We start from the raw sequence: 26,243 nt of genomic DNA, 5'->3' as shown, positions 1-26,243 counted from the left end.
GGAACTTGGCTCTGGACTCACCCTGATGAGTTCGTGCGGTGCAATATTCTGCAGCTTCAAGTCCCGAGTCAGTCTTTCCATAATACACTTGAACTCCAGCTCGGCGTCGAGCTCCGAAGTCTTGGTCTCCACCCTGTGCTTCGCCCACTCCAGCATAGCCTCGAACTTATGTATTTCAATGACAGTCAGTTCCCGGCACATGATCATCTGGACCATGGATTCACTTAGGGTGAGAAAATCGGGATTCCGAAAGAGCTGCCAGGCCCGAGTTTCAACGAACGCGAGGATCATGTTGACCAGTTCCGAGGCCGAAGTGTATCTCCAGTAGTAGTTCTCAAGAGCGCAGAGCATCACGCAGACTATCTCGATGCGCAGGAACTGCTTCGCGTGATGGAAACATGCCTGAAGCAGTTCTGGGAGGTCGTAATGTTCGGCGGCGCATATCAGCCCCGGTATATTCGTGCAGGTTAGCGGGCATGATCCGGTGTGCAGATAATCCAACAAGGTCCTGAAGGTTTCCGGGTCAAATTCGATTATGTCGAACTGAAAATTGGAAGGGCCGGCCGGTCATTCGCTGGGCTACGTTGCAACCCGCAAAAGGCATTCGATACTCAAAATTGGTGGGATATTGTACGTACCTCAGTTTGAGCGAGCTTTGCTCTGTCGACTTTCTGGGCATCGGCACAGACGCTCAGCCTGGGAACAGCCAGTGACTGTACTCCTCGATCCTTTTCCTTACCCTCTTTATCTGCAATTAGGATTTCGCCAATTCAAACGAATTGAAAGACACTTGCCTTCACGCGGACGGTTGATATAATCGTGCGCGAAATTTGCTTACTGCTGCAGTCCTGAGAGCTGGACCACAACTTTCGGTCTTCCGTTTGGAGGGTATTTCCGCTTCCGTGTTTACGAATGCTGCGACCCCATCCTGCCGTGATGGTCCCGAGACGTGAGAAGGCACGCTTCACCATTGGAGAGGATGGCACACTTTTGGGCCTAAACATATCGGAACGAGTATCTCACAGAAACCGCGGGGCGGCACTTCGGGGTTCGGAGGACAATCAGATATGATATTCAAAAATGGATTTAAGGAGATTTTGGGAGCTTCGGGATGGCTGGGTATGTGATTTCTTGTACGATTAACAAGACGTCAATGCGGATAACTCGTGCTGAAAGAAGTGTCTTTTCTGTTCATCGTTCATTTGTGTCTGCAATGTGTGCGATTCGTTAAATTCTCCTAGGGCAGAATTAGTTTAACACAGAGTGATCCGAGGGTCACAGTTATATGATTAAAAAAAGTGCAGTTACATGGTGCGAAGGGTCACCGTATTCAGTTCTGAAGTCTGATTCTTCTCCAATTTTTTGTAAGTCGGATGTCGTTCGAATACCAAGGGTGAATTAAATTACCATAGAGATTATTTTTTTATTGGGATATATCGAGTATGTTATCGAATGCTAAAATATGAAGTGGGTGGTATGAAGAATGTAAATTTTGAGGAGAAAAAAAACATTCAAACACAATAAGGTGAGAAATATTTCAATTGACAACAAGTTCCGAGCAAGCGTGTTAAAAATCATGAATTAAATATATAATATACATGTACTATCCATGAACGGTATATAAACATGCCTAAATCAGAGTAATTGTAAAAATTTGGAAACATGCGGTGCTGTGAAGATTGGATTCATGGATGTGCCTTGAAAAATACATCGAAATATACATATATGTTCCTATATCCGGGTAGCCCACCTGCCATATTTAATGCCACATAGCATTGGCATGGCTTATTCGTATCAACGGACTATATTCAAAGTCTGATCTCTGACTGTCAATCTGATTACTAAACGCAAATTTTTGAATATATCTTTTGGCATAATTCAAATGAATTCATGTATCGTAATGGCCACTATGTTTGGATTGTATCATGGCAAACTTTACGCCACGTAGTTGTTACCCGGATATCAATCATTCGACATCGATCAAATTACAGCAATCAATCTCACCATATTAACGATAACATAATTCCAAGCCAATCACCATTAAGTGCATTTATTTTCAACGTGAAATCGAATTGAAAAGAGTAATCTCCAATCGTTGGTTTCTCGGACACGCTTGCCAAAATTCCTGCTCCGAGTTTCAGGGAAATTTATTGACGGGTGATTTTAAATACTGCTTCTTCAACCTACCTTGGACTTTCCACGTCAGGAACCTGAAGGAAGTTCGAACTTTTTGGCTTCTGTGGACTAAGTGCAGTGGGGACAGGCCTGGAAAGTAACTCGCCGACCGGAACTTGGGGACTTCCAAATCCCGTTTGAATTCCGTACAGCATTTCTTGAAAGACCCTGGAAAAATGTCGAGACCGTTAAACTCGTAGAACTTTGGGTAAATTTTTGTCGGTATAACTCGAGATTTAATCGCAGACCTGCTTCTGACACCGAGAATAGCTCGAACTCCGATAAACCGAACTTTTTGCTTCTTTTGGCCAGGAACCAAAAAGGACACGTCAAACAAGCTGGCGTTCAGTGTCACGTTCGCTACATTGTTCAGAAATACTCGGGTGAAATCCTTAGCCAGCTGATCGTAGTCTTCGAATTGATCTCTCACGGAGTCCAACAACGGAGAAGAGGGTCTCATGTGACCGATAGGTCTCCAAGACCCGCGTCTAAGCGTTGAGACGAAGAAGATTTTATTTTTTTTTTTACAGGAAAAATCGGTGCTACTAACTGAAAGATCAAAGTAAATTGGAAAGCATTATTTTACCTGTACGGCTTAGGGATTTGCCCGGTTTCCGCGTGATTTGCCAAGTTGGCGACAATGTCCTCGAGCATCTGACTCCTGGTCCTTTCTTGCATCCTCGCAAACTTCGGCGCTGAGTAACTGGCTCGTTCCCCGTTTACTATTTTCGTCAGAATCCACTCCCTGAACATCGGTCCTGTCGAATGATCACGAACTTATAGAATCGGTGTTTGACGATGAGTGGCGTTTTTCAAACCTCCTACCTTTTTCAAATATACTTTGTTCCCACAGGTACGGCTTGTAAGCGCCAACCTCATCCCTCGTCACCACGGACACCTCGTACCTTGTGATCTTACGCTTTATTCTTGGACTGACTCGCACTAAGATGAAAGTATGGAGGAAATGCGACTTTATGCACGCTGGACTGAAACTCGTATTGTCGGCCTCGAGAAACACCACGCAAACAATATCGTTGCCTATGTGCCGCTTCCTCTGCAGCTGTAACCAGAATTTCACCGAATACGTATGGGAAAATGAGATTAGTAGTACTGTCAATAAAAAAAAAAAAGTTCTTTATATTGCTTCAAAGAGTATTACACCATTTAAAGTTGGCAAAAGCATATCTGAGTATCTGAAATACCTTTTGAGGGTCGTGTTTCTCATAAGGAAGCAGCGTCGAGACGTGAAACATGATTTCGATTCCTCTCCAGTTTGTGTAAACGGAATAAAGCCCCGTCAAGTCGTGCACGGTGTCCAATCCACCCTTGTACTTGTCGAAGCCCTTGAGCCTGACTTTGTCGCCGAGAATTTGTAGAAATTCCTCGAACGAGAGCGAGTTGTCGTTGTTGTCCAGAATTTCCTCCTCGCTGTACTGTTCCTCCTGTACGTAAATCACCCCAACCTTGAGTTCGGACTTAATGAAGACCTGGTCCAACTTAAGAAGCTCCTCAGGTGTGTCTGGCAGCTGACCCAGAGTCAGCGGAGGGTTGATATTCACCTCCTTACCGAGGCTACGAACAACTTCCTCGCGGTTGTAACGATCGGCAAACACACAGCTGGCCGGTATCAAGCCGTGAACGGTGTAGCTTATAGCTCTGACCAGAATCCGGAACTGATCTCTACCGTTAATCGTCTCTTGTTTAATGCTGAGTATCACCGGACCGAGGTCGTCGTCGTTGGTGAAATAGTTCCAATGTTCCGATCCGTAAAAGTATTTTTCGTACGTTTCTTGCTCAACCGATGTCAATTCGAAGCCCTGATTTTTTTCCCACTGTTCTTCGATCGCAGTTTTCTTACGCGGCGCATCGTCCGTCTCTATCTCGTTCTCTTCAAAGAGGCAAAAATCCTGCCTCTGCTGCCTCGACGTTGAATCTGCCTGTTCTTCGGCCTGATCAGGATCTGTTACTTCTCTGTCACTCTCGCTCTCGTCCCAAATAGTATCCGAGGCAATCTTTTGACGAGAGCATTCGATCCAGTACCCGGGGGTTGGGATTAGATTGTGAGGAAATTCTTCGCAGAACTCGTCTGAAAGAACACGGATAATTAATTCCGTTCAACTACCACTGAATATAATTAATATCAACGTTGTCTTAATTGTGCAAATGTGCTTCGTCAAACTGCTGCGTTATCTCAGACTAAGTGAGCCAATCGAGAGATGGTCGTACACATAGAGGGAGAAGAAAATCTTGACCGAGATCCAGATATGGAGAGTAGCTTCTTCAACCCTTGAGCACGTATTGTCGATAAATTTCTTCGTTATTTTGTCGAAAGCGATGATGTTATGACCGCAGTCGATTCACTGTAAGGTAGAACACCAAGCTGTTTGGCAGACAGGGCTTGGTATTCGAACTTAGAGTGAACCGCCTGCGGTAGCTTTACGTACGTTTTTTTTTTTTTTGTTTATTTATAATTCTCTTCATCGGCATTGAAGATCACTGTTAACGTTTTCCCTTGTGTTCCGTTAGCTTCGGATATCACGTGAACTCCTTGTAATTCTAATTAAAGGATTACGGGTACTTAGCTTTGAATGAGGTTTGATCGTGATTAAAATAACAATAAATATATTTAACGAGTTGATATTGTAGTAGATCGATGTGATTGGTTGTTTATGTGAAGTTCTCATTGATAGATTGTTACACGAGTATAGATTGAAATTTATTGAGAACAACTCGTGGAGTGAAAACATCCGCTACGGTTATGGGTGCGTGGTCAAAACTAGCATACATTTGAAATTGAAAGAAAGCCAAAGTTGTGGGAGAGGGTAGATAAAGTACAGGACAGGGGTAATTTTGAAAAATGCAGACGCGGTGGGAGAAAATGCAGCTAAGTTCTTGAGTGGTTTAACATAGGAAATACGGATAGAAAGCTGAAGGACTCAGTGAGAGTTGGCAAGAAATATTTGGGAACCAGATGTGAGGTTGAAAACTACCTCTTAAAGCTTAGCGAGGGTTTCGCGACCCAACAATCACTTTGGACTTCTTCGGATTTAGCACATCGTGCGAGATTAAGAACGTGAGATAACTTATAATTCGGTGGCTGGTACGCCACGGAGTTCTTCCACTACTGGAGCGGCTGACATAGTTCAGGACTTTTCTACTCACGCGGTTTGCGAGGCTGGCATGGCTGACATGGTTCAAAATCTTCTACTAGGCAAGCAGCGTGGCTGACATAGCATGTAATACTTCTACTAGCAAGAAGCGCGACTAACAAGGCTGACACGATGCGAAGAACTTCTGCTGATTTACTATCACTTCAAACAGCTGATTAATTAATTTAGAAAATATGCGCAGTCCATCTTCACTTGCATTACGATTTATTAATGATGATTGTATCGCTCCGGCAGACGGTTAAGCTTTTTGAATATCTGAGTACCTGTTGCAGAATAACTTCTACGCAACAACGAGTGCGAAATATTCACTTATTAACATTTCCAGGCAATTGTCACTACGCGGTTAGTACGCTGGAATACGAATTGCTACTAACCTGAACAAGCTTGAGGTGGTAACGGGAAGATCAGGGTAGTCGATGACTTTCGACGGGCGACGGCACAGCCCAGACTCTGAGGCTTGAAGCTGCGAAGTTGTTGCATGAAATCTGCACACTCCATCAGAGCGACGTCCGCAAAGTGCAAGTCACACAGAATGTGGTTTTTGAACCTGTAATAGATCGATTTTAGTAGACTATTAGTTTGTAAATAAAAAAAAATAATAATTAAAAAAAATGATGAGCTTCTGTGCCGAAGAATCCAGCTGACTAAATGTATTTGAAAAGTATGTAAAGGACAAAGAATGCGGTGAGTATGAATTTTGAGTAATAAAATGTCGAAACTGCGAAACGTTTCATTGTCAATACTGGAAGGAATATCGGATCGCTGGTTTAACAGAGGCGTTATTGGCACCTGCGGGCGAAATGGCGAATCCTGGTCGTTCATGTATGTGCAAACATAGGCGGGAAGGGATGATCATGTACTAGAAAGTGCATAAAATGAGAATCCGAACGACATTCGAGATGGGGAATGGCAATTTTATCGTCTCGATGTAGGTATAGGTCAGCAATAGAGGGTTTCATGTCTCCAAGCGGCAAGGTCTACTCCCGCCGATTAAGTCCTTCTCGCTAAACATGCAGACGCGTAACCACGTACTACTGCTGTACGTATACATGTCAGAATAATACTATACGATGCTCTTATCTACACGTATAAGAAGATACGGGGGAATGCAAAAATTGCCATTGGTTGGCTCACCTGCGTGCGCGCTTCTGATTTGGTCCGGTAAGATTGAGGCCGCAACTGTTGCATCTCAGGCACTCCTCGTGGTAATGGTTGTTGTCATAAAGTGGAGAAGGTTCTTTAAATCGAAATAAAGCGTAGGTCCTTGAGTGAAATGCATACTTTGAAAATTTAGGGAATTTCAGCAATAAAGAAGTTGGGTGTGGCTTGAGTACAATGAAAATTCCGGAGCGGTGGGGGTGGAATTTCCCAACAAAGCCTCGGATTTCATCCGTAATGATATTTCAGTGGTGTGTACCGCCGATTAAATTTTGGCTATCTCGCTTCATATCAATTCACCGCCCGCTTTCCTTGATTATACTTAACGTGTTATAATCCTTATCCCGAAATGAAAGGTTATTCAATTACGGAAACCATTTTCGTTTAAAATTTCATTAAGACTGATATATTAAGTCGGGATTAATGGGTGATTTAATTAAATCAAGAATTCACTCGCGCTTTGCAAAGAATGACATTTTAGAATGGGTCTTTTCGTTCGTCCTATACGGGAAGAGCTTATTTCGCCTTCTCGCATCCACAAGTGGTTGTCTATGAAAAGGTATAAAAATTTTCATCTCGTTTTTCTCATCCGGATGAAAAACGGAGACAGACGTTGCGAAGCAATTTATCGGATGGGCAAACGAATTATCATCATTAGCACGAATGACCGAAGGTATCTCACTTTTTGCCAATACAAAATCCCTGAGTTGATAAAATATTCAGAAAGGGCGCCATCCATTGCGTGGCTAATGAAAAATCGAAGTGTTCGTCCTAGGTGAGAATTTTTTAAAATGATTAAGCATATACGAATGTAGTGCGAACGGTCACTTTTAATTAATTAACGGCCCTCTAACTGTTCACCCCTTCAACAATTACGATATACACCACTCTCGGGCGATTGTAATTTTTTTTTTATTTTATTCATCACGCACACCATACACTTATTGACGTTGTTTCACCGCAACAATTATTCAATTTTTCACGTATTCAACCATTTTATTTTTCACTTAATTTTTCCTCTATCCCGTTCAAGACACTATTAAAAATCTATCAACTTGAGATATCAACGACTTATCAACGAACAAATCAATTCACTTTCCAACAAGTCGAATCAATCATTTCCCCGCTTCTGTCATTTCTTCAAACGTTCGAAATCATGACACCTACCCCGTGGTTAGTTGTTGTAGCATTTTTATCACCGTCTTAAGACTTTGCAGTTTTCTTTTATTATTATTATCTCTCGACAGACTTTTCTACTTACTGCTGATTCTGTTGTCAGCTATCGACTGGGATGCACCCTGTTACAATATAAGGGAACTATAACAAGGGTAGCGCCTGCGTGATGTTACCCGCTATGAAAATTATTTACCCATGCGCGTGCACGAAAGGGCTGCTTCGTATTGGCCCGAAAAATTCGAGGTATCATGGGATTTCGGCGTCGTGTTCAAACGTTAAAAATTACGACACGAACCTCGTGTATAGGGATGAATACGGATAAGGTATTGATTCGATCGGATCCAGCTACTTTTTCACGAAATGTACAAAAATTTAAAGTTCAAGGAACCTTATTGCGTTTATTCGGCAACATCTTTGTTCCAAATAGTGAATACGTTCACAATTATACATCGTATCGGAGGTATTTTGAGCCACTGTAGTTATTTCGTGTGTTACGATAGAATATTCGCGTTAGCAATGACGCATGTGAGTCATTCATTCAAACTTATGAAATAGTCCAGAATACCACGATGTTCCAGTCAATGTAACACAGTACGGGAGTCGTTAATTTACTCATTCGAAATTTATAACTCACCGGTCTGCGTGCTGCTGTCAAAAAATGTACTGGTCGTTTCGACCGTCATCGTGGCAAAGGTTCCGTCAGTAATTTGAGCCGAACTGTCCCTTCGGCCTCTGTACCGTTGAACCTGAAACAAATTTTGAAAGGTAGATGACTTGTTCGGTCTGCGATTAATGAATCGTGATTTTCTTAATATTTAAAACCTACGGTGTCATCGCTCTGGGAACTTTGTCTTCTGAAATTTCTGCATCGTATCATTTCCTCCGTTGTACTCTGCCGCCTGAAACCTCTGGCGATCAAAATCTCTTCAGTCGTTGATTGTCTTCTGATCACCGGCGCATGTTGAATGGTAGTTGGTCCACGGGCGCATGGACTCGGATCCCGTGATGAACAGGATGAGCTATCCGAAGATCTGGGATTCACAAAAATTCGGTCCAACGTTACATCCAATCTTTGACTGGGACAGTGAAGCGTGAAAATTTATAAATGAATCTAGTTGACTTAATTTCCGCAAGCATGAAACGTAAGTATAAGAAGCTAGCAACAGTCTTCTCATTATCGTTTTATGTACATCTTTTTCAACATCTGTCAATTCCACATTAACGCGAATGAGAAGCAATACCTCTTATGTTTACCCGATCCTTGGTGAACCCAACAGTTGTCGTGAAATTATGATAAATCATTTCAAGATGTACCGAAATGATTTACCAGGAGAAATATTCTAAAACAATTTATTTTGACGTAAACTAGGATTTACCTGGGCGGTCGACCATACGCGATGGACGTTGATTGCCGTCTCAGCCTGGCTTTTCTCTGTCGAATCGGACTGATGTCCCGTTTATCAGTAGCGTTTCTGTCCGGGCTCAAATGACTCCTAGAGTCACGCCTTCTGGGATAGGAGGCTGAGTCTGGACTCAACGAGTCCCTGCGAGCCTTGCGACCTTGAAACGGACAAAATTTCTTACCACAAACCGTAAAATTGATGAGCCAGTACACTCGAGGCGTTTCCACTGTGGTCGGAAACCCTTCTATACATTCGAGTCCGTACCTCCGTCGTCAGGATCCGGAGAAAGCGTCGGCTGACTCCCTCGTCGACCGGAAGGTGGGAGCGATTCGTCGATAGCAGCTGCCTGCCTCGTTAGCCTTGCCAATTTGCTCGGTGATGCCTCTTTTCCTTTGTAATAGCACTTGAACAAATGTTTCAATGAGTAATTGTCCTCAGATCAAAAGTCAGAATCCTCTTCCGAATGTGTTTATAACGAACTAATGACTACACGGCTGTTTGTCCGAGCGCCTTTGACTATTCAATTGTCGTTTCATTCAGACTTTCATGTTTCGTTAATTGCGTTGGAATATGGATTTGTAAACATCGACGTGGGCCAATTTGGTTGAAACATTTACCTGAGTGGTGGAATCTCTTCTTGTGGTGAGCAGGGGGTGGGTTGGGGTGCTGTTCAAATTCGGAGTTCCTACGGGACTTGAGCCACCGGAAGCGGACATTCCTGGCAAGGGAAGACTGCTTCCGGCCATCGGTGACACCAGAGGCGGCGTCACTGCGGACGTGATGATCGTGGGAGGATTCATCGTCGGGTCTAGATTCATGGATTTGCCACTGTCAGTTGCAGTGGTCTTCATCTCTACCGTCAACGTCGTCGTTGGCGCTTTCACGTCAGACTTCACGTCCACCGTCGAGCTAGCCTTCTCGTTTTTTTCAGCCTGAAGTCTCTGCGCCTCCAGATGTTCCCTGAGCAGTATAACAGAGCGTGTATATCTCGATTTTTATCAACAACAACAATCGTTCAAGTTTCAATAGAATATAACTTCCAATGTTCCGGTTAAATGCAAGGACGCCGCAAACTTGATAGCGAATATACCGGAGGAATCCCTTCCTGTTTTCCGCCCACGCGAAACTTTGTCGGCTATCCGTTTATCGTGATATACGTTCCCACATGCTTCTTGCAAAATTAATGCCGCCAAAGTGAATGAGACGAACCTAACCGCACAGCTGGCCCCACTGTCGGTGCTCGAAGCGCTGGGCCTTTGGTCACTCCGGTAGTATTTAGTAGGAGTGACACCTCCGCCTTCCTGGGACTGTTGGGACTGCCTGCGTCTGCGGTGTCGACAATTGTGTTTCCGTTCTCCAGGGCTGACCGACTGCCCACCAACGACGGAATCTCTCCGCGACTTAGCACTCTCTCCAGACCCACGTCTCGAGTTTTTAACGGATTCTCCGGAGCCTAAAAAGAAATTTGATCCCGGTTAGCAAACGCGCGAAATTCTTCCAGGTGGATTCTCGGTATATCCACGCCGAAGATTCTTGACCTTTAAGACAACTTTGTCAGCAATTTTCTCTCTTTATTACTTCGAACAAAGCAGGGCGAGGCAGCCTGGGTTGGATTGTAACAAAGTTTCGGGAGCTCAAAGAATTCCCGAGCATTGCCAAGGAGCCCACTTCTTTTCGAGAATCGAGCTCCTTGAACAAGATACTCGAGAATCGCTGCAGAGCCCGGATTGTAACAGTAAAATACGGTAGTCGCGATTACCTCTCCTCGTGGTTGGCGAAATGACCGTTGGCGGGGCCGAAGACTGCTGCGAGTCCTTTCTGCTCCAAAATCGGGCCAATTCATTCTTGAAGTCGCTGATGGTCGAGTCTCTCCTTGATTTGTAGGACACCTGACTTCTGATTCCGCTGTCGACGGAGCTCTCCCTCCTACTTCGGAGGCTCGTCATATGGCTCGCGTCCGTTGTCTGTTGTCTCGGCCATGGCATGGACTTCGCGATGTCCGCAAGGGTCTCTCGCCGATGCAGCTTCCCACCCTTTCCACCCTTGCTCGACGTCCCGCCGCCGCCCCATTCCTTCAGGAGTTCCGTCAACTGGGCCAAGCTGGACCGACGCCGACGCTGATTTGGAGGAGACGATTCCTGGATCTCATTCGGTGGTGAAATTGAGGTAATCTGTGCGGCCGAGTCCCTCCGCCCCGCTCCTACAAGTGTCCGGAATTATGAGTACAGTAATAAAATTACAAGGATGCGAGGGTGAAATAGCAAGAAGCAGAAGGCGATGTGGTCGATCTAATATAATTTCTGTTTAATTTACCAAGTGTCTTGTGGCGTTCCAAGGATTCAGAATATTTAGCATAACGCTTCTAACTTTTCAATTAGCTGGTTTGTTTTCTTTTCCCAGCCCAGCTCTGATTAAAATTACTCGGTTGCGGGGGACGCGATAAGGTAAAAGGTTTCCTTGGATACGGCCAACACGATACTCAAGCAAACGCCTCGACGGCGTGACATTAACCACAGGAAATTTCATTTATCCAATTTAAAAGAGGTATCAGATCATCGTTTTCAGAAATATTTTGTTCCTCAATTTTCGATACCAATCAAAGCTGTAGAAATATGTATGAGGATTGCATTATCCACCGTGGCCAAATAATTGCAGAAACGAAGTCTTGAACATTCACACAGAAGTACGAGATAGTTAAAAAGAAGACGATGCGGAATGGAAAAATTCTTCTTTCTATTTCATTGTCAAAAACATTTTCAATCTCATGCGCTAATAAGAAATGCAAGTTGGCTAGTGATTTATAAAACCATGATATGTATTCCTCATGCTTGATTTGGTTGAAAATATTTACCCAGCCGTTGTTTGAGGGTTGATTCTTCGACCTGCTCTCGAAGAAGATCGTCCCACCCATTTCCGCCCTGCCAAATTAGTCCCACCTGATGGCTGAGGATGGGCAGGTTGCACACGAAGCAAATTGCTGTCATGGTCCTGGAAATAAAACATTGACGTGGTTATCGATACTGCTACCAAACAGCAGTGAATTGCTTACATCGTATTTATACGGTGGAAGGAATAGAAATGGGTGCATCTTAATTATAATATAAAGTGAAGTACAGAGTTAACCAGGCCATGCCGAGAGAGCAGTTTTAACAGACTTAGTCGAACGATGGTTTTAAACGGTGATTAACTCGTCTCGCGTTCAAACCTCGTCTAGTGAACCGCGTCTTTCAGCTGGTTCTATGAATCAAATTTATTACATAATTGGAACGAAGTTGATCGAAGCCACAGTCTTGCTTTGGTCTTCCTTTTTTTATATTTCTACGTACATGTGTGCGTGAATACCGAATTGAAAGTAACTTCTTATATGGTCGAGTTACAGTCAGTGAGAAAAAACCGTTCGTCTGAGTTCTTATTAAAAGTCATCAATCGTTCTCGATCTGTTTCTTTCTCTTAAAGTGATCGATGAAAGGTATATATGTAATTTACTTCTACAACATGTGTATATGAAGCCAATTATATGTTTGCAAATAAACTTAAAATCACATTGTACGAAATTTGTTGAATGGTTAGCGACCAACTGATTACACAAGAAAAACTCTACTACCTTAATGTATTGTTGAAACACAATCAACAATGTATACAATGCTGTATGTAATGCTGCAAACGTATGCAAAAACTGTTAACTGTATAACAATGATGTTACAGTTGAAACGTAATACGTTGTGAAAAAAAATATGTGTATAAAATATGCGTGTAACTCGAATCAATGAATTTCATTCCAAAGCTTAAGGATGCAGAGCAGAAATATTTCAGAATGGAAAATACGAGAGTATAGAAATTTTGAGAAAATAAGTTTTGATCTTGTGTTTTCGACCTGTAATGTCGAAGTCTGGGGCTGGGCAACGACATCGCATGGCAAGGGCCTGGCCGACCTGCAAAAGATAGGTACACACTTTTTTCGAATAACCGTTCTACAAAGAAGTGAAATGAGGGAGAAAAATGAAGTTGTATATTAATTCAACGCCGGTGGCTGTTGGATCACTCTCGGCATTGTGAATCGCAGGGCTTAGAGTTCACTAGCGTATGGTAAACGAGGAGGTATGAGGTAAATTCCAGACGGATTCCCAATTGCTCGTTACTGTAGCGCCATTATACAACCGCTATAATGAAATAACTTTGCGAAAGAATCTTTCGAAGCCCGTTTAAAATCGAACGCAACGTATTAATAATAAACGTATATACCGATCAATAGCCAAGCAAATTAAAAGTTCACAACACGTAGAACATTTTATAATTGTATAATCAACTACCCTATGTGTGAAGAAATTGTTTTAATAATTCAGAAAATTAATTACCAGTCAATTTTTGTTTCATCAACAAAATCAATAAGCTTGCTGGATACGGAAAATCGCCCCATACCTGTAAACTGCCAACTTCATCAATTCCAATCAAACATACATAGGTGTATATCATATAGATGTATATAATGGTGACCTTGAGACAGATGATTAATTTCCCGAGCTACAGTCCCGTACGTAGACGGGAATAGAAGAGCTTGTACGATAATTTGTATACCTACCGTAGATCAGTCTGTCTGATCCACACGTGCAACAGCCACTGGTGGAGTATCGGGGAAGTGATCTCTGTGTTCTTCCACCAGCATCTCAACCGCAACCCCAATCCCTACGCTCAGTCAGCAGTCGGTAAATGTGGAAAGCAACCCCAAAATCAGCAAACTCGAGTATACGATTTTATGAGACAGTGATTTAAACTATTGCAATGGTCTCGAGCATACCGAGATTTTGCTCGTCGGTGAAATCGGAGAGATGTGTGAATTGACCTAATTGTTTGTTTGTTTATATGTTTTTGGTTTTTTTTTCTGCGATTGTTTGTGTAATTTTGTGAAACAGTCGGGCAGTGATCGCTCTCCGTTAAATACGTAACACAGACCTGCGAAATACAACTTTTAATTTCCCCCTTAAGTATTGATGTTTTTTTTTTTTTTAGGTATTCACGTATGTTGAGTTCAAATATAGCGCTGGCTTTTATACAGCATATCGCGATTTATTCTTATGGAAGATACGCATATTTACTGATTTTTGAACAATTTTTATGAAAAAATAAAAATGTAATGAATATAGAACTGTACGCTTAGGTATAAAATGAACAGTATTAGTTTTAATCAAGACTTAAGAGACTAGATAAATCGAAACGACCTATATCTTTTTTTACTTTCTTCAAAACTTCTGTTCAATCTTTTTCTCTTGTTCTTACGTATCTCTAAGTATGCTTAAAATCACCCTAAACAACATCTAGTGAGAGTAAATAAATATTTAAATACCAACACTACCATTAATACATATATTTAACACAGAAATTGAAAGTTAACTCTAGGAGTACTAGGAAATCAGAAAAAAACGTTTGTTGGAAAATTTACGCGTAGAATTTTTTAAACACTTTCTTTCATAGATTCGTATCTAATACCTGCCGAAATTACTACTCGGTTTTACCATGGGAAAATCATCGCAAGCCTGTGTAATCGTTCAATACAACCGGATAAGCCGGTCAAGCCGGTAAAACCGGAAAAACAGTGTATGATTGGATTTCTACTTTGAAATAACACCCGCCTTTGACGGACACGAGCAACAAGGTTAATTAAGTTCGAATGTTTACAAACTGACCCCTTGTGGTCGGAATATATGGTACATGCATAATTTGTTGAAGAGACCGCGGTTAACTGTAATGGAAGGGATGTGCAACGTGCACTCCGTTGTGCGCTCATTTATTGTTAATTATGGAAGCTACGTTCAGGAGAGTACACCTGATCCAACGAACCTGCACTCTCATATCTGATCGCTACAAAGATTTTTATCACTTTCGAATTTGTCATTTCACATACATGTGTGAAAGAATATTTCACCAATTTCGCAAATTTCTTCTTAGTCCTAAAATACAGTCTATGGTTGGAAATTTGAAAGTTAACTAGACTCAAAGGGAAAAACAGTAACTTGTTCAGTGTTCGATTCACAATCACCGATCAATAACTTTTCGATACGTCCGCCATTGTTTTGAAAATAAAAAAGAAATAAAGCAGATCCCTACCCAGTGACTTTTTTTCAAATCCTGCCAGGTTCGGTACTCTTCTCAATCCCCGAGGAAGCATTATTCTAATCATACCCTTCATTGGATAGCAAGTTTTTTCGGTACTTCCGAAAAATCTGAGGTAGCGCAATTTCGCTGGAATGGTCGTGGTAGGTTATTTGGTGCATCATGAAAGAATCTGCCAACTTAACGCTGTTTCATCAAACCGAAGTATAAGGTTAGAATAAAACTCCTGAAAATAAACCGGGAGAAACTTGGGAGAAAGACCTGCCTCACCGACAAGATGGGCTCGACCCCATCACGCGATATGGATACTGTACTTATTGTTGAAGGAGGCGAGAAGTATAATTTGAATTTATTGGCGTAGTTATGCCGGTATATGACACTCGTTGAAAGTGACTTTTATTTCTTCAACTTTCCCTCCATTGTCATGGGGATAAAGAGGGTACCTATTATACAGCACCGAATACACCTCTGTGATAGTATAAAGTGGTAATAACTTGCTCCCTGAATCGTGTAACGCATCGATTCCGTTATGATTCATAGGTCAGGATTACCGTGAGCAGAATCACGGAAATTTCGACGAATCTTTACGGTGCAGTAACATCACTGGTGATTTAATCAATAATTCAATGCACTCTTCAGTTCCGGTGCCCCGGATGTGGAGAGTCTAACTATGTGAGGGTGAACGAGCATGCGAATGGCGATAAGCGATCCCGGTTGGAGATTGCCAGTTGTCGAAATGTTAATTTCGAGTAATTTTCGAGCGAAGCTAATGAATCGTGATTTGATCAAACTCGCGTCACACTAAACCATTGCGCAAACCATGCTCGAGACTAGGCACAAAGGAAGTATCCTTGAAGTGAATGTTCCGGAGGACAAGTATCTCGAGAAGCATTCAAGGTGCTCTGGATGTACCCTAACGGAGTAATGAACGCTTCCGCGTCCCGGCAGGTAGACGGTGAGAAGAATGAAGATAGGCTAGGGACTCGTCGCCATGGGAACAAACGGGACTTTCTAATAATTGCAAAACCGGCTCTTGCCGAGAGAAGAACGGGCCGGATCCCGGTACCGGTGATGAAAGAAGTTCAAGTCCTCCCGACCCTCTTAGTTCTCCCGTTACTCCCGCCTCTCCCTCTCGGCTTGACGTCCCGAAGGTTCTCTCGTCGAAAAGTTACGTGTAAGCAAGTTGAACTACCCTTCTGCCGACTATGGCCTACATTTGTAGCGCGTCTGTCGTGCGCACCCCAGAGTGATGAAGAGACGGGCTTCGCCATTTACTTGAAGCATTCGCTCGCTCCGAGATCAAAATAGATGTTTCGTCTGCCAATCCTATTTACAGCGCGAGCCAAAAGTTGTTCTCCAATGCTGATCATAGGCGTTCTCTCCTGTCTTCGCGTGACCCAGACAATAATTCCCATCTTGTTATCTTCTTCTTCTTCTTCTCATTTTTGCTTTGAACGGTTATCGAGATTGACCCATCTTACTCGATCTTCTGTACCATGAAACCCGTCTGACGATACGAGGCAGCATCGAACTGACAATCGCAGTGCTGTTCGTGCAATAGTAAACTGAAAAAACTGACAGATTTATAATCTGGATCAAAACATTGAAGGTTGTCGATTCAGTTCTCGCCGAAAGCGCGCTGAGTGAATACTTCAGAATCACAATGAACATGTAACACAGTTACCAGCCACTAACAATACGCACATACCTATGACATACGACGGTACATTTTACTTGTTAAAATACAGCAGCGATATGCTATTTTCAGACAAAGGCGTTGGGGAATTGATCAATGTAGTCGACAGTCTCTATAAAACCATGTGGTGAAACTTGGGGTTGGTTTTATTTCGTAGGCATAAGTTGACAGCGTGATTGCCTGTCCAGGACCACCAGAGGAACAGGGAACACAGAGAAATTATTTGAGACGTGAGACGAAAAACAGGGTGCCTTGCCTTTTGTCTACTGTCCTCTTTGAGGGTACTTTTCCTTTGTGACCACGCAATAGTCGGCCCGACGCACGCGTGCCTTGACCATTGACCTCTTATGCTCACGTCGTATCCACGACAACCTCAAGTTATTGGCTAGTAATAAGAGCGAAGTGCTTTCTACCCGTGAGATGCCCGAACAGATTCTTTGACGTGAACGTGTATACCATGCCGATGGGACTCTGCCTCCCATGAAAGCTTTTGTTCTCCTGCTGCATTATGGGCACAATTCTATTCAGTTTGGTAACCTTCACCATGAGAAGGTATGAAAGGCTTTCCGAATGGATCCGCGCCAATAAAAGCAAATTACGAGTCACAACTCGTTTGAATCACACTCCCAGGAACCCATTACGGTATCAATTTAGTATTCAAAATACTCCGCGAAATGTGAAACGGGTTTGCGTGGAAGTCAACTGCACGATCAAAACGCTTCTTCTTTTCTCTCCGAGACTTGAGGTTCGGGCCCCAGTTGGGCTTCTGCATCTTTGAAAGGAACCCTTTCAATTACTCAAACGGAATGATGAAGTTCCTCCGCTTCAGACGAACCCTCAGCCTCGCTATATCGTCTCTTGTCAGAACTCGGTCAGTATAATTTAGGCTGGTTATTTTGATTAATCCTGCGAGGGGCCGGGCCTCGTGTATGCAGAGTGCTGGCAAAGCATATCTTACCAGGTCCAAACTGTGATCTGCGGACCCTTTCAAGTTGGGGAATTAGGGTAAAGAAGATGACCAGTTTTCCATCCTTTCACAACTTTAAATTCCCTCGTCGACATCCAAGAGGACTTTTATGTCATCGATACCCGACTCTGACGTCCCTCATTCGCTTGTAAGAGGGTGTAACTGACACGGAGCGCGATAAGCGAGGAAACCCTTGGAATTCCTACAGGGTGGAAGGGACAGAAATTTATGGGAGTCAAGTGAATGTGGAAAGAAGTTGTCGAGTCAAGGACTAGGGCATGGGTCGTCAGTGATATTCAATTTGCCGCTATGGCTCGGTGGACACGACTGTTAATAGCGTCATATCGAACATTAAGTTTGGAATTTCGAGTCCACAGATGCGAATTGTTGAGGTCAAGCCGGTATAAGGAGCGCGGAGTTTCGATACGGGGTAGATTACATCGCGGGATTGGTAAACGTAGAAATTTTATTAATGGCAACGAGTAGACGCGTGAATTTATTTCATCGCCGGAGAGATTTTGTTAGCGCAGAACGGTCTCAAGTAAATTTCAAAGAATTCTGTAATTAATCGCTGCGAAGATCAGAGGAAGGTGAAAAGAGCACAGGGTTGTTCGGACAGACTTTATTTTCCTCATCAAAATTACCTCCTCCTCACCAGCCCCCTCTTCCCACCCTTCCATCCGACTCAGATCAGCACAAACTCCAGACTCTATCAACTAACAATAAGCGTTAAGCGGTCCCAAGACACACACTGCCGAGGGGAAACTTGTGCGGTGTTTTGCGTTGCCTAGCCCTGCCACATTAACCTGCTAGACGCGCATCTGCTCGTTATAATAACCGAAACCAAACTACAAACAAAGTTCACCCCCTCCCCCCATCTTGCTACTTTAAGCCAACTAAAATTAAATTACTCAGTTTCATTTTGCAACTTGATCGGCGCCCGCTGGGCTGAAAATTAACTAGACAATTAAGGCGCGTATCTTATTTCGTCGATGCAGAGGCGAAAGGGAATCCGTCGATAATTTTTACTGATCGTAAGAACGTGTAATGAACCATGGATGGGCGATTTGAGATGTGACACAGAGTGTTCTAGTTCTGTCGTTGAAAGCGCGAGATACGTATCTAGGAAACGTCAGCTCAAAGGAACGGCAAGGCTTTGTGTACACGGGTTGCAGATTTCAAACGAATACCAGAAACTCGACACAAGGTTCTTTCGTGCACGCTATGTAGTTTTATCTTGTCATTATGTGGTCCGGTTGTTAGCTACAACAGTCATATGCTGGCTGTAGGTAATATGATATAGCAAAGTCGTCTATACAGGGAACCATTGGTATCAATTTGTTGTTTCTTTTACAGAAAAATAATATATACCCTTGCTCGAGCACTGCAGGATATAAACGAGAATGTGAGAAGGAGCGGTGTGAGAGAGACATGAATCACGACTCGTACACGATCAAAACGGTAAAGTACCTACCTAGCTGCGACGAGCGCGGCTGTTAAAGAACAGCGGTATCTCTTTGCTGCGTAGTAGATTTATACGATATGCATGTACTAGAAACGGATATTTGACGTTTCAAGCAATTTATTGGAAATTTTTTGCCGGGATTTCATGCGAAATAATAATCACATACACCTACAATGGCTTTGATATTTGTTCGAATCTACACTTCGATATTCCCTCGATTCACAACGGCCATATAACTGGCGCTGTAGAATCGCCGTCAGTAGAATATTTGAAACATTCTACACCCGCTGCAAGATATTCATTTCTCTCTAACCCCGAGCATTGTGAGCATTAAATTCGGTTCACCGATTCACCCCATTTTAGCCAGTTGGACAATATCATCGACAACTTAGGATGTAAAAATAATTCAAAACATTGGAGGAAGCAGCATCGAGGTTTCGAAATACATTCGATTTACGCTTGGTAAACAAACGCACGCGGATAAACAAATTTCTATGGATACGAAAACAATCTTCATTCACCCCTGTTTTCAATTGCGTTTTGATTTTTCCACGGGAAATTCGTTTTTGGGCGCATATTACTGCCTTTGACTCGATCTGCGAGTGATTATAACGATCGAGTTGCCGGTATGATGTTCCCTGTTTTCCAGGGTGACTTTGTGACGGTGGTAATTGATTGTGAAAGTGGGGGGCGGGGGGGGGGGGGGGGGGGGACTAACAAAGACGGTGTGAGCGTGGGACGGAAATACAATAGAAGATTAAAGGGTACACGCGTTCGAAATTTCTTTTGTTCTCATTATTATTCATTATAACGGCTCCATCCTTGACGCGCATTTAAGCGGCCGCCCACTTAAAAATTCCGTACATCACGGAAAGTACAGCAAGAAATTTAAATTACTGAACATCCTACAAATACTGGCAACGAGGTTTCAAACCACCGCGCAAGGGTTGAACCTATTGTCCGTAGCTCACTGATCGCAGGGCAAGTTTGTAACAGGACCGAGGTCCCAGCTTTTGTAAATATGGACAGGAAACTGATTGATAGAGATAATTTTGAGAAACAGTTTGCCGTACCGCTTGAAAACGTGAGGGAAAGTTAGAAGTACATTTTCCGAAACTGTATTCGTCTGAATATCATTTAAAAATGGTATAAAAATAAAATTCCACCAACCGAAGAAAATAGGAATATAATAGCAACTCTTTTCTACCAACTAGCTAACTTTATTAAGGTAACGAAATGAATTTTTCATATTCTTCGTGAAATATTAAAACTACGCGGTATCTCTTCTTCATTAGAACTTGGCCGATGATTAATACGTTTTTTTTTTTTTTTTCTCCTACATCGATGTCTGAGAACGATGCACAGAAGTGTAACGAATAAACAACGGTCCCGCCAAATTAGTAATGCGTGGTTCTTTCATTTCCGTAAAGCACCGGAGTCGGTAAACATGCTTAATAAACCTTGTGCAAAGGTTTCACCCTTACCTTTACTCGTGCGCTGGAAATGACAGCGTGGTAATCCATAGTTTATTTATAGTTAACTCTCCTCTCTTTGCCTGAACATGAATATTGACAAGTAGGTACTCATACGGTTACGTACAAGCACCGAGGTGTCGGTAAGTAAGTACATACATATGGAAATAGGTACGAATGCGATGCATGCGTACGCTGCTCACACACGGGGTGAAAAGCTCCTCCACCCTCCCCCCCGATCCCGACCTCGACCTTACGACCCCCGTACCCTTGTTCTCGTCCTCTGTCTGCCTCTGACAACCCTTTGAAACCGGGGCTCCGGCTACGCTCAGCGCTTACACCAACCGGCACTAATTAATATCAAATAACCTGCTCGCGTACCCGGCATTCCTCGACTGCCGCGCATTATCTGAACTTCGCTCGCGCTATACGAACAAACATTAGCCAGCTGGCCTCACGCAATCGCGCAATAGCGCAGGCTTGCAATGATCGGTTGTACTCTTCGCATTGGCCGACTATCGCAACCGCATGGATCGGGACCACTGGCGAACAAACAGGCGCTTCCGGGATGAGCGCGGTTCGTATACGCGAATATTCATTTGACGTGCTGATCTGACGGTACATCGGATACGGCGGGCTGCAGGCGGCTCGCCGACCTGAGTGCTTGTGGCAAATACATCGGACAGAAAATGGTACAAGAGTGAAAACCACCCGAAACCAAGGTAATCGGTCGTTTTTCCATGGGCGGAAGCTACCCGTTTAATGTCTCTGAACTATCTTGTGGGTGTTGATATTTATCGCGTTATGATTTGCAGAAAAATAATAGTAGAATACAAAACTTTTGCCACTTTCCATCCTGAATTACGAAATGTTATGGATAAGAGAACTTTTTTGCAATATGTATATACATTATACATGAATACATGATATACATGGCTTCTAGGTATATACCTTGATGTTATCGTTATACGCGTTGGTCTTCTTTTTTTTTTCTTTCTTTCTCTCAACAAATTTCAGTGGCACACAACAACTTCGGTTTATCAATATCGCATGATCGCTGAAACGACAGGCACTTCATCTGAAAGAAAGTGACGGCTGTAATATGAAATAAAATAATATAACCGGTCTCTTTCGCATTTCAAAGTGAACTTTTACGACGTGTCTCTCATTCTCACTTTCTCTATTTTCTCACCTTTTTCCGCCCTCCGGGTTTCGTTCTCCTTCGTTCTCGGTCGGTCTTGTATCGGTAAAACTTGTCCCTGACGGTTGAGGAAAAGAGGGTGCAAAGTTTTATTCACACAGCACACCGGAAGGATGAGACTGGTTTTTCTCGCGCAGTTCTAATTGCTTCGTTTTCAGTTAGGGAAAAATGAATCTCATGATCACGAAAGATTCAGCCAGGGGGCAAAACGATCTATATATATTATATATAAGTGGCTGACTTCGCAGAAGTGAAAACTAAATCGACCTTGAATACTTTACGCTTACGCGTCATCGAAAGGTCGAGAAGAAGGAGATCTTCGTTGAAATTTCATGTGAATGGGAAAGGTAAGACGATTCGTTTGATGCGAGGTCTTTGCAGAACCGAAAATCGATGCTAGGGTGAAAAGGAAAAGAGCTTTGCCCGTCCTAAGTCGGTCAGAAAGGCTTGAATCTCCATACTCGCAAATAAACGCAAAGAGCCCGTTGCAAAGAGGACTGTACCTAGTATGAAACATGAAAAGCTGCACGACCTACTGCTCAGATTCAAGGTGGTAGTTTCCGCTCGGGAGCCATTAATATTCCCTGTTATGAAGTAAGGTCTACGATGGAAATCGCACAGTCATGTATAGAAAAAAGTGGTTATCGGAGGGTTTTCATTTCGAGCATTAAAAAATTCGTTCATCACCTTTCCTCTTTGATCTGCAGAAAAGTCGGAAAACGAAAAAATTTTCACCCGAGTTATAATTCTTGTTCCGGGTCTCGTACCATCTGCGTTCGTTGGAGACAAAATTTGGCCCAAGTCCGTGGGTGGGATACTTAGGGAGGATGGGAAAAATATGACGCCATAAAGTAGCCCCACAGCTGGGCCACCGCCCACATTGTACGTCATCGGCGTGTAAAGAAGAGGGAAAAAAAATCATTACACGGCTACTTTAGTTGGCCTTATTATGTATATATGTGTATTCATTTTTTTTCCGTCAAAATTACAGCGAAGGTGGTGTTTCATCGAACGAAACTGTTCGTGTGAAAATAGAGCGTGTTCCGGCGAGGGGCAATTTCCAGCACGTGTAGGAGGGCATAGTATATGTAGGAAAAAAATATCTCTCTCGATTTCAGAATTCCAGTCTGCGGATAAATGAATAAGCTTCTTTTCGCGAGCTTGATGAGAAAAGAGAAACGCGTATACCTCCGTCGAGTTTCATCGGGGTCGAAAGCTGAAAGAATGAAAAAGGCGGACGCAAAGGTAGTCTGATTTCATGGAGCCGAAGCCAATGACGAGGGTATTATACGTACGATGAGGACGAATATGACAATCAGGTTAAAGGCAGCACGGGGGTACCGAGATCGCGTGGTTTGAGTGTAGGTACTGTTTTGAGGGATGCTAAAACAATGAGGGCATTGTTTCAGTGTTAGCAACTTCCCACAATGGATCTTCTAAAAAAGTCAGAACAATATACTCTCAGTGGGAGTGGACCTGCCTACCCGATGCCCGTATCCCGAATTAATTTAATTTCTGAGCACTTTAGTTAACGAGATAGATGACACCATTTTTTTCCCTCTCCCACTTTTTCTCAACCCCCCCCCCCCTCCTCCTCCTCACTTCGATTTATCATTTTCCATTTTATCTGTCCCTTTTAAACACCGCATTTGTTATCCGGCATTGATTGCGTACACCTCGAGCTCTCACGGTCGTACTATTTTCCCTTTCAAATATTATACACCCTCATTTCCCAAAGCACTGCTTTGTACGAGCAATGCCATCGTTCTTCTCGTCGTTTCCCTCCTTAAACACAGGTGATTCATTCAACTAATCGTTCTGAAACTGCGAACGAGAGGACGGGAAAAAGGCTGGGGTGTTAACATTTGCTCTCCCCTCTCAGAGAGGGTCACTCGAGGAACATCAAATTCGCAGGTACGATACTTTTCTCTATAAAAGATTGAATGAAGTAACAGAATGCATCGTTATTCCTTCTTCGACTCCGTCTACTTGTCCGACTCTGCTCGTGACCTTCTCAACTGGTTTATTCTGTACGAAAGCGGCTTGCAAAGAACCGGAAAGTCATTCCGAGAGAATAGGGTCGTGATCCTAAGCGGCGGTCCCTGCGGTCGAGGTAAGCCATCCTAACGAATTTCTTGTAAAAACGTTGCAAAACATACCGAAACTAGTTTCTTCTTAGAGGTTTTCTTCGTATCTGTACCAAAGACTTGCCGAGACGATTACTTTGTTCTAAATTCTTGCAGCGTGTTAAATATAATACACGATTTTCCGAAGAATTTGATTAAAAATCCATACAGCACTTATTCTGATCCTAAATTAGTTTCTGCACAAAGACACATACTAATCATGAGTCAGATTCCGTAGGAGATGAGCATAAGCAAGACCAGCGTAGCGTCCTGCAATTATGAGTTAACGTCATTTATAAGCGTTTTAACATTCACTTTGTTCGGCGTTTTAAGTGGAAAATGTTGTTATACCGTAATACGTAATAATTGATGGCGTATATGTACGAGGGGAATAATTATTTATATTGAATACGGCGAGATTTTCGAAGGCTGATATGCAAATTCCTTTAACTTTAAATACATCAACGGTGATTCTCATCCCGGAAGTGCAAGTTTATATCACAGCTGTCAAAAGACACGGTTTAATTTGTTGGATCTCATTCGGAATAATTTGGCAATCTGTTACACGTATTTCGCTGAAAATCGCGTTACGCATAAATGTTCGCAAATGAAAACAGTTACCGCTCCCAAATCGTTCCTTGTAAGGCCATACCCTCTTCTTCATGCCTCGCGCACATCTGTTTTCGCTACGATAATGAGATTTATTACTTTAAAAGCCGTTTTAAACATGAATCGCCGACGTTGGATTCTGAAAACTTTAACGCGCAAATGCAGGAATTCCGAATAGCTAAAATTGACGTATTCGTCACGATGAATGCGTACGCACTTTGAATGGGAAAGTTAATTAACAAAATATTGAAAGGCATAATTTAACAAAAATGTAGAATATATATATATATATATATATATATATATGTACACAGCACATTGAATAAATTTTCCATCACAACGGCACCTCCTCTTAATTACCTTAAATTTTTCACCAAAGTAAACGTACACTGTGTTGGTAGTATAATGGCGAATACATAATAGATACGGAAACCTTTTAAAAGAACGTTACCTTAACGACAGGAACGGCAGACAACCTCTCTCCTCTCTCTCTCTCTCTCTCTCTCTCTCTCTCTTAGTTTAGTTTTACGACAGTTGTTTGCAATGGGTAAACTATAAAGTCGTTTAAAATATTTGCAACGCGATTACTAACGCCATTAGACAATTTATTGAGTTAGCAACTGTGGCAGTGTATAGCTACCGATGGAGGAAGCTGCTGTTTCGAACGAGGTAGGGGAAAGATCTTAGCGGCAGAAGGGCGGAGGACAGGTGTGTGCAGAGGCTGGGTAATAGCCAACTCGGTACACCACCTAAATCAATTACGTATTCCATCTACACCGGGTGCTCGAACAACAGCGAAGCGAGCCGAGATCTAAAGTGTCTCTTCATAGTCCCAGTCGACCTTCGTTCGTCTCCCACACACGCGTTCGTCTTCCAAGGTACTTTGTGCCTCGTAATTGTGTCGCCGAAGGGGCTTTCAGGCCGGGGAATTCTTCACTAAAACTGATGCCCCGGTGGTGAAATGTATGTAGGCACTGGGAGCAACCAATCGGTTGGCAATGCTTACCTACGACACTTGGTGGTATCATTTTCAAATTATGCGAAGAGCTTTTATCACCAACCCGCACGTGCACTGCTTCGCGACAAATAGCTTGCAGCTCTCTATTTTACTCTCAAAATCAAACATCATTCTGATCGGGTGACCGGACCTCTCACACAGGGTCGAAGTTAGCAAGGTATGTACAAAAATACACGACGGGCGATCGTTATTTGGTGACAAAATTTTTGTTTAGCGTATACAGGTAAGTGTTCGACTAACGAGAATAATTACAGTAATATGAATCAGGCTTCAGTCGTTTCAGAGCATTTTTTTCAATCTATTAACTGTCAGAAATTAATTTTAAGTGTGTGGAAATGATCAAATTACCAGTTTTTAATTCAATTACTGCAGGGACTCTGAGTTTTACCCGGTTGAATACACGCGTGTATCATGTTGTGTAGCTAAAAGAACAAATAGGGATGAAATTTTTTGCTTCAAAGCATATCAACTCCAATCAGAGAGAGCTTGGAAATATGGA

At 42.8% G+C, this 26,243-nt stretch overlaps 1 protein-coding gene across 5 annotated transcripts in view; it reads right to left on the bottom strand.

The window, feature by feature from the left end:
- LOC124306947 (uncharacterized) overlaps positions 1–26,243 on the bottom strand; it is a 53,514-nt gene that overhangs the window by 5,438 nt on the left and 21,833 nt on the right. Inside the window, exons 2-21 of one of the 5 annotated variants that reach the window (XM_046768135.1) lie at positions 13,662–13,765; positions 13,438–13,501; positions 11,934–12,070; positions 10,842–11,282; positions 10,292–10,535; positions 9,700–10,042; positions 9,347–9,485; positions 9,056–9,239; positions 8,506–8,710; positions 8,314–8,425; positions 6,480–6,582; positions 5,720–5,892; positions 3,378–4,261; positions 3,001–3,235; positions 2,762–2,933; positions 2,424–2,663; positions 2,188–2,343; positions 839–996; positions 639–748; positions 22–543 (exon numbers count right to left, since the gene is read on the bottom strand). In XM_046768135.1, the coding sequence (XP_046624091.1) occupies positions 22–543; positions 639–748; positions 839–996; positions 2,188–2,343; positions 2,424–2,663; positions 2,762–2,933; positions 3,001–3,235; positions 3,378–4,261; positions 5,720–5,892; positions 6,480–6,582; positions 8,314–8,425; positions 8,506–8,710; positions 9,056–9,239; positions 9,347–9,485; positions 9,700–10,042; positions 10,292–10,535; positions 10,842–11,282; positions 11,934–12,070; positions 13,438–13,499 (4,620 nt within the window). In that variant the 5' untranslated portion in view covers positions 13,500–13,501; positions 13,662–13,765. Of the gene's footprint in view, positions 1–21; positions 544–638; positions 749–838; positions 997–2,187; positions 2,344–2,423; positions 2,664–2,761; positions 2,934–3,000; positions 3,236–3,377; positions 4,262–5,719; positions 5,893–6,479; positions 6,583–8,313; positions 8,426–8,505; positions 8,711–9,055; positions 9,240–9,346; positions 9,486–9,699; positions 10,043–10,291; positions 10,536–10,841; positions 11,283–11,933; positions 12,071–12,956; positions 13,015–13,437; positions 13,509–13,661; positions 13,766–26,243 lie in introns of those variants that run through there. The other 4 variants (XM_046768139.1, XM_046768134.1, XM_046768136.1 and 1 more) reach the window with 4 other exon arrangements.

The sequence above is a fragment of the Neodiprion virginianus genome, chromosome 6 (genome assembly GCF_021901495.1).
Source record: "Neodiprion virginianus isolate iyNeoVirg1 chromosome 6, iyNeoVirg1.1, whole genome shotgun sequence".
Taxonomy (NCBI): Eukaryota; Metazoa; Arthropoda; class Insecta; order Hymenoptera; family Diprionidae; genus Neodiprion; species Neodiprion virginianus.
This window is presented reverse-complemented; position numbering and strand designations above follow the sequence as displayed.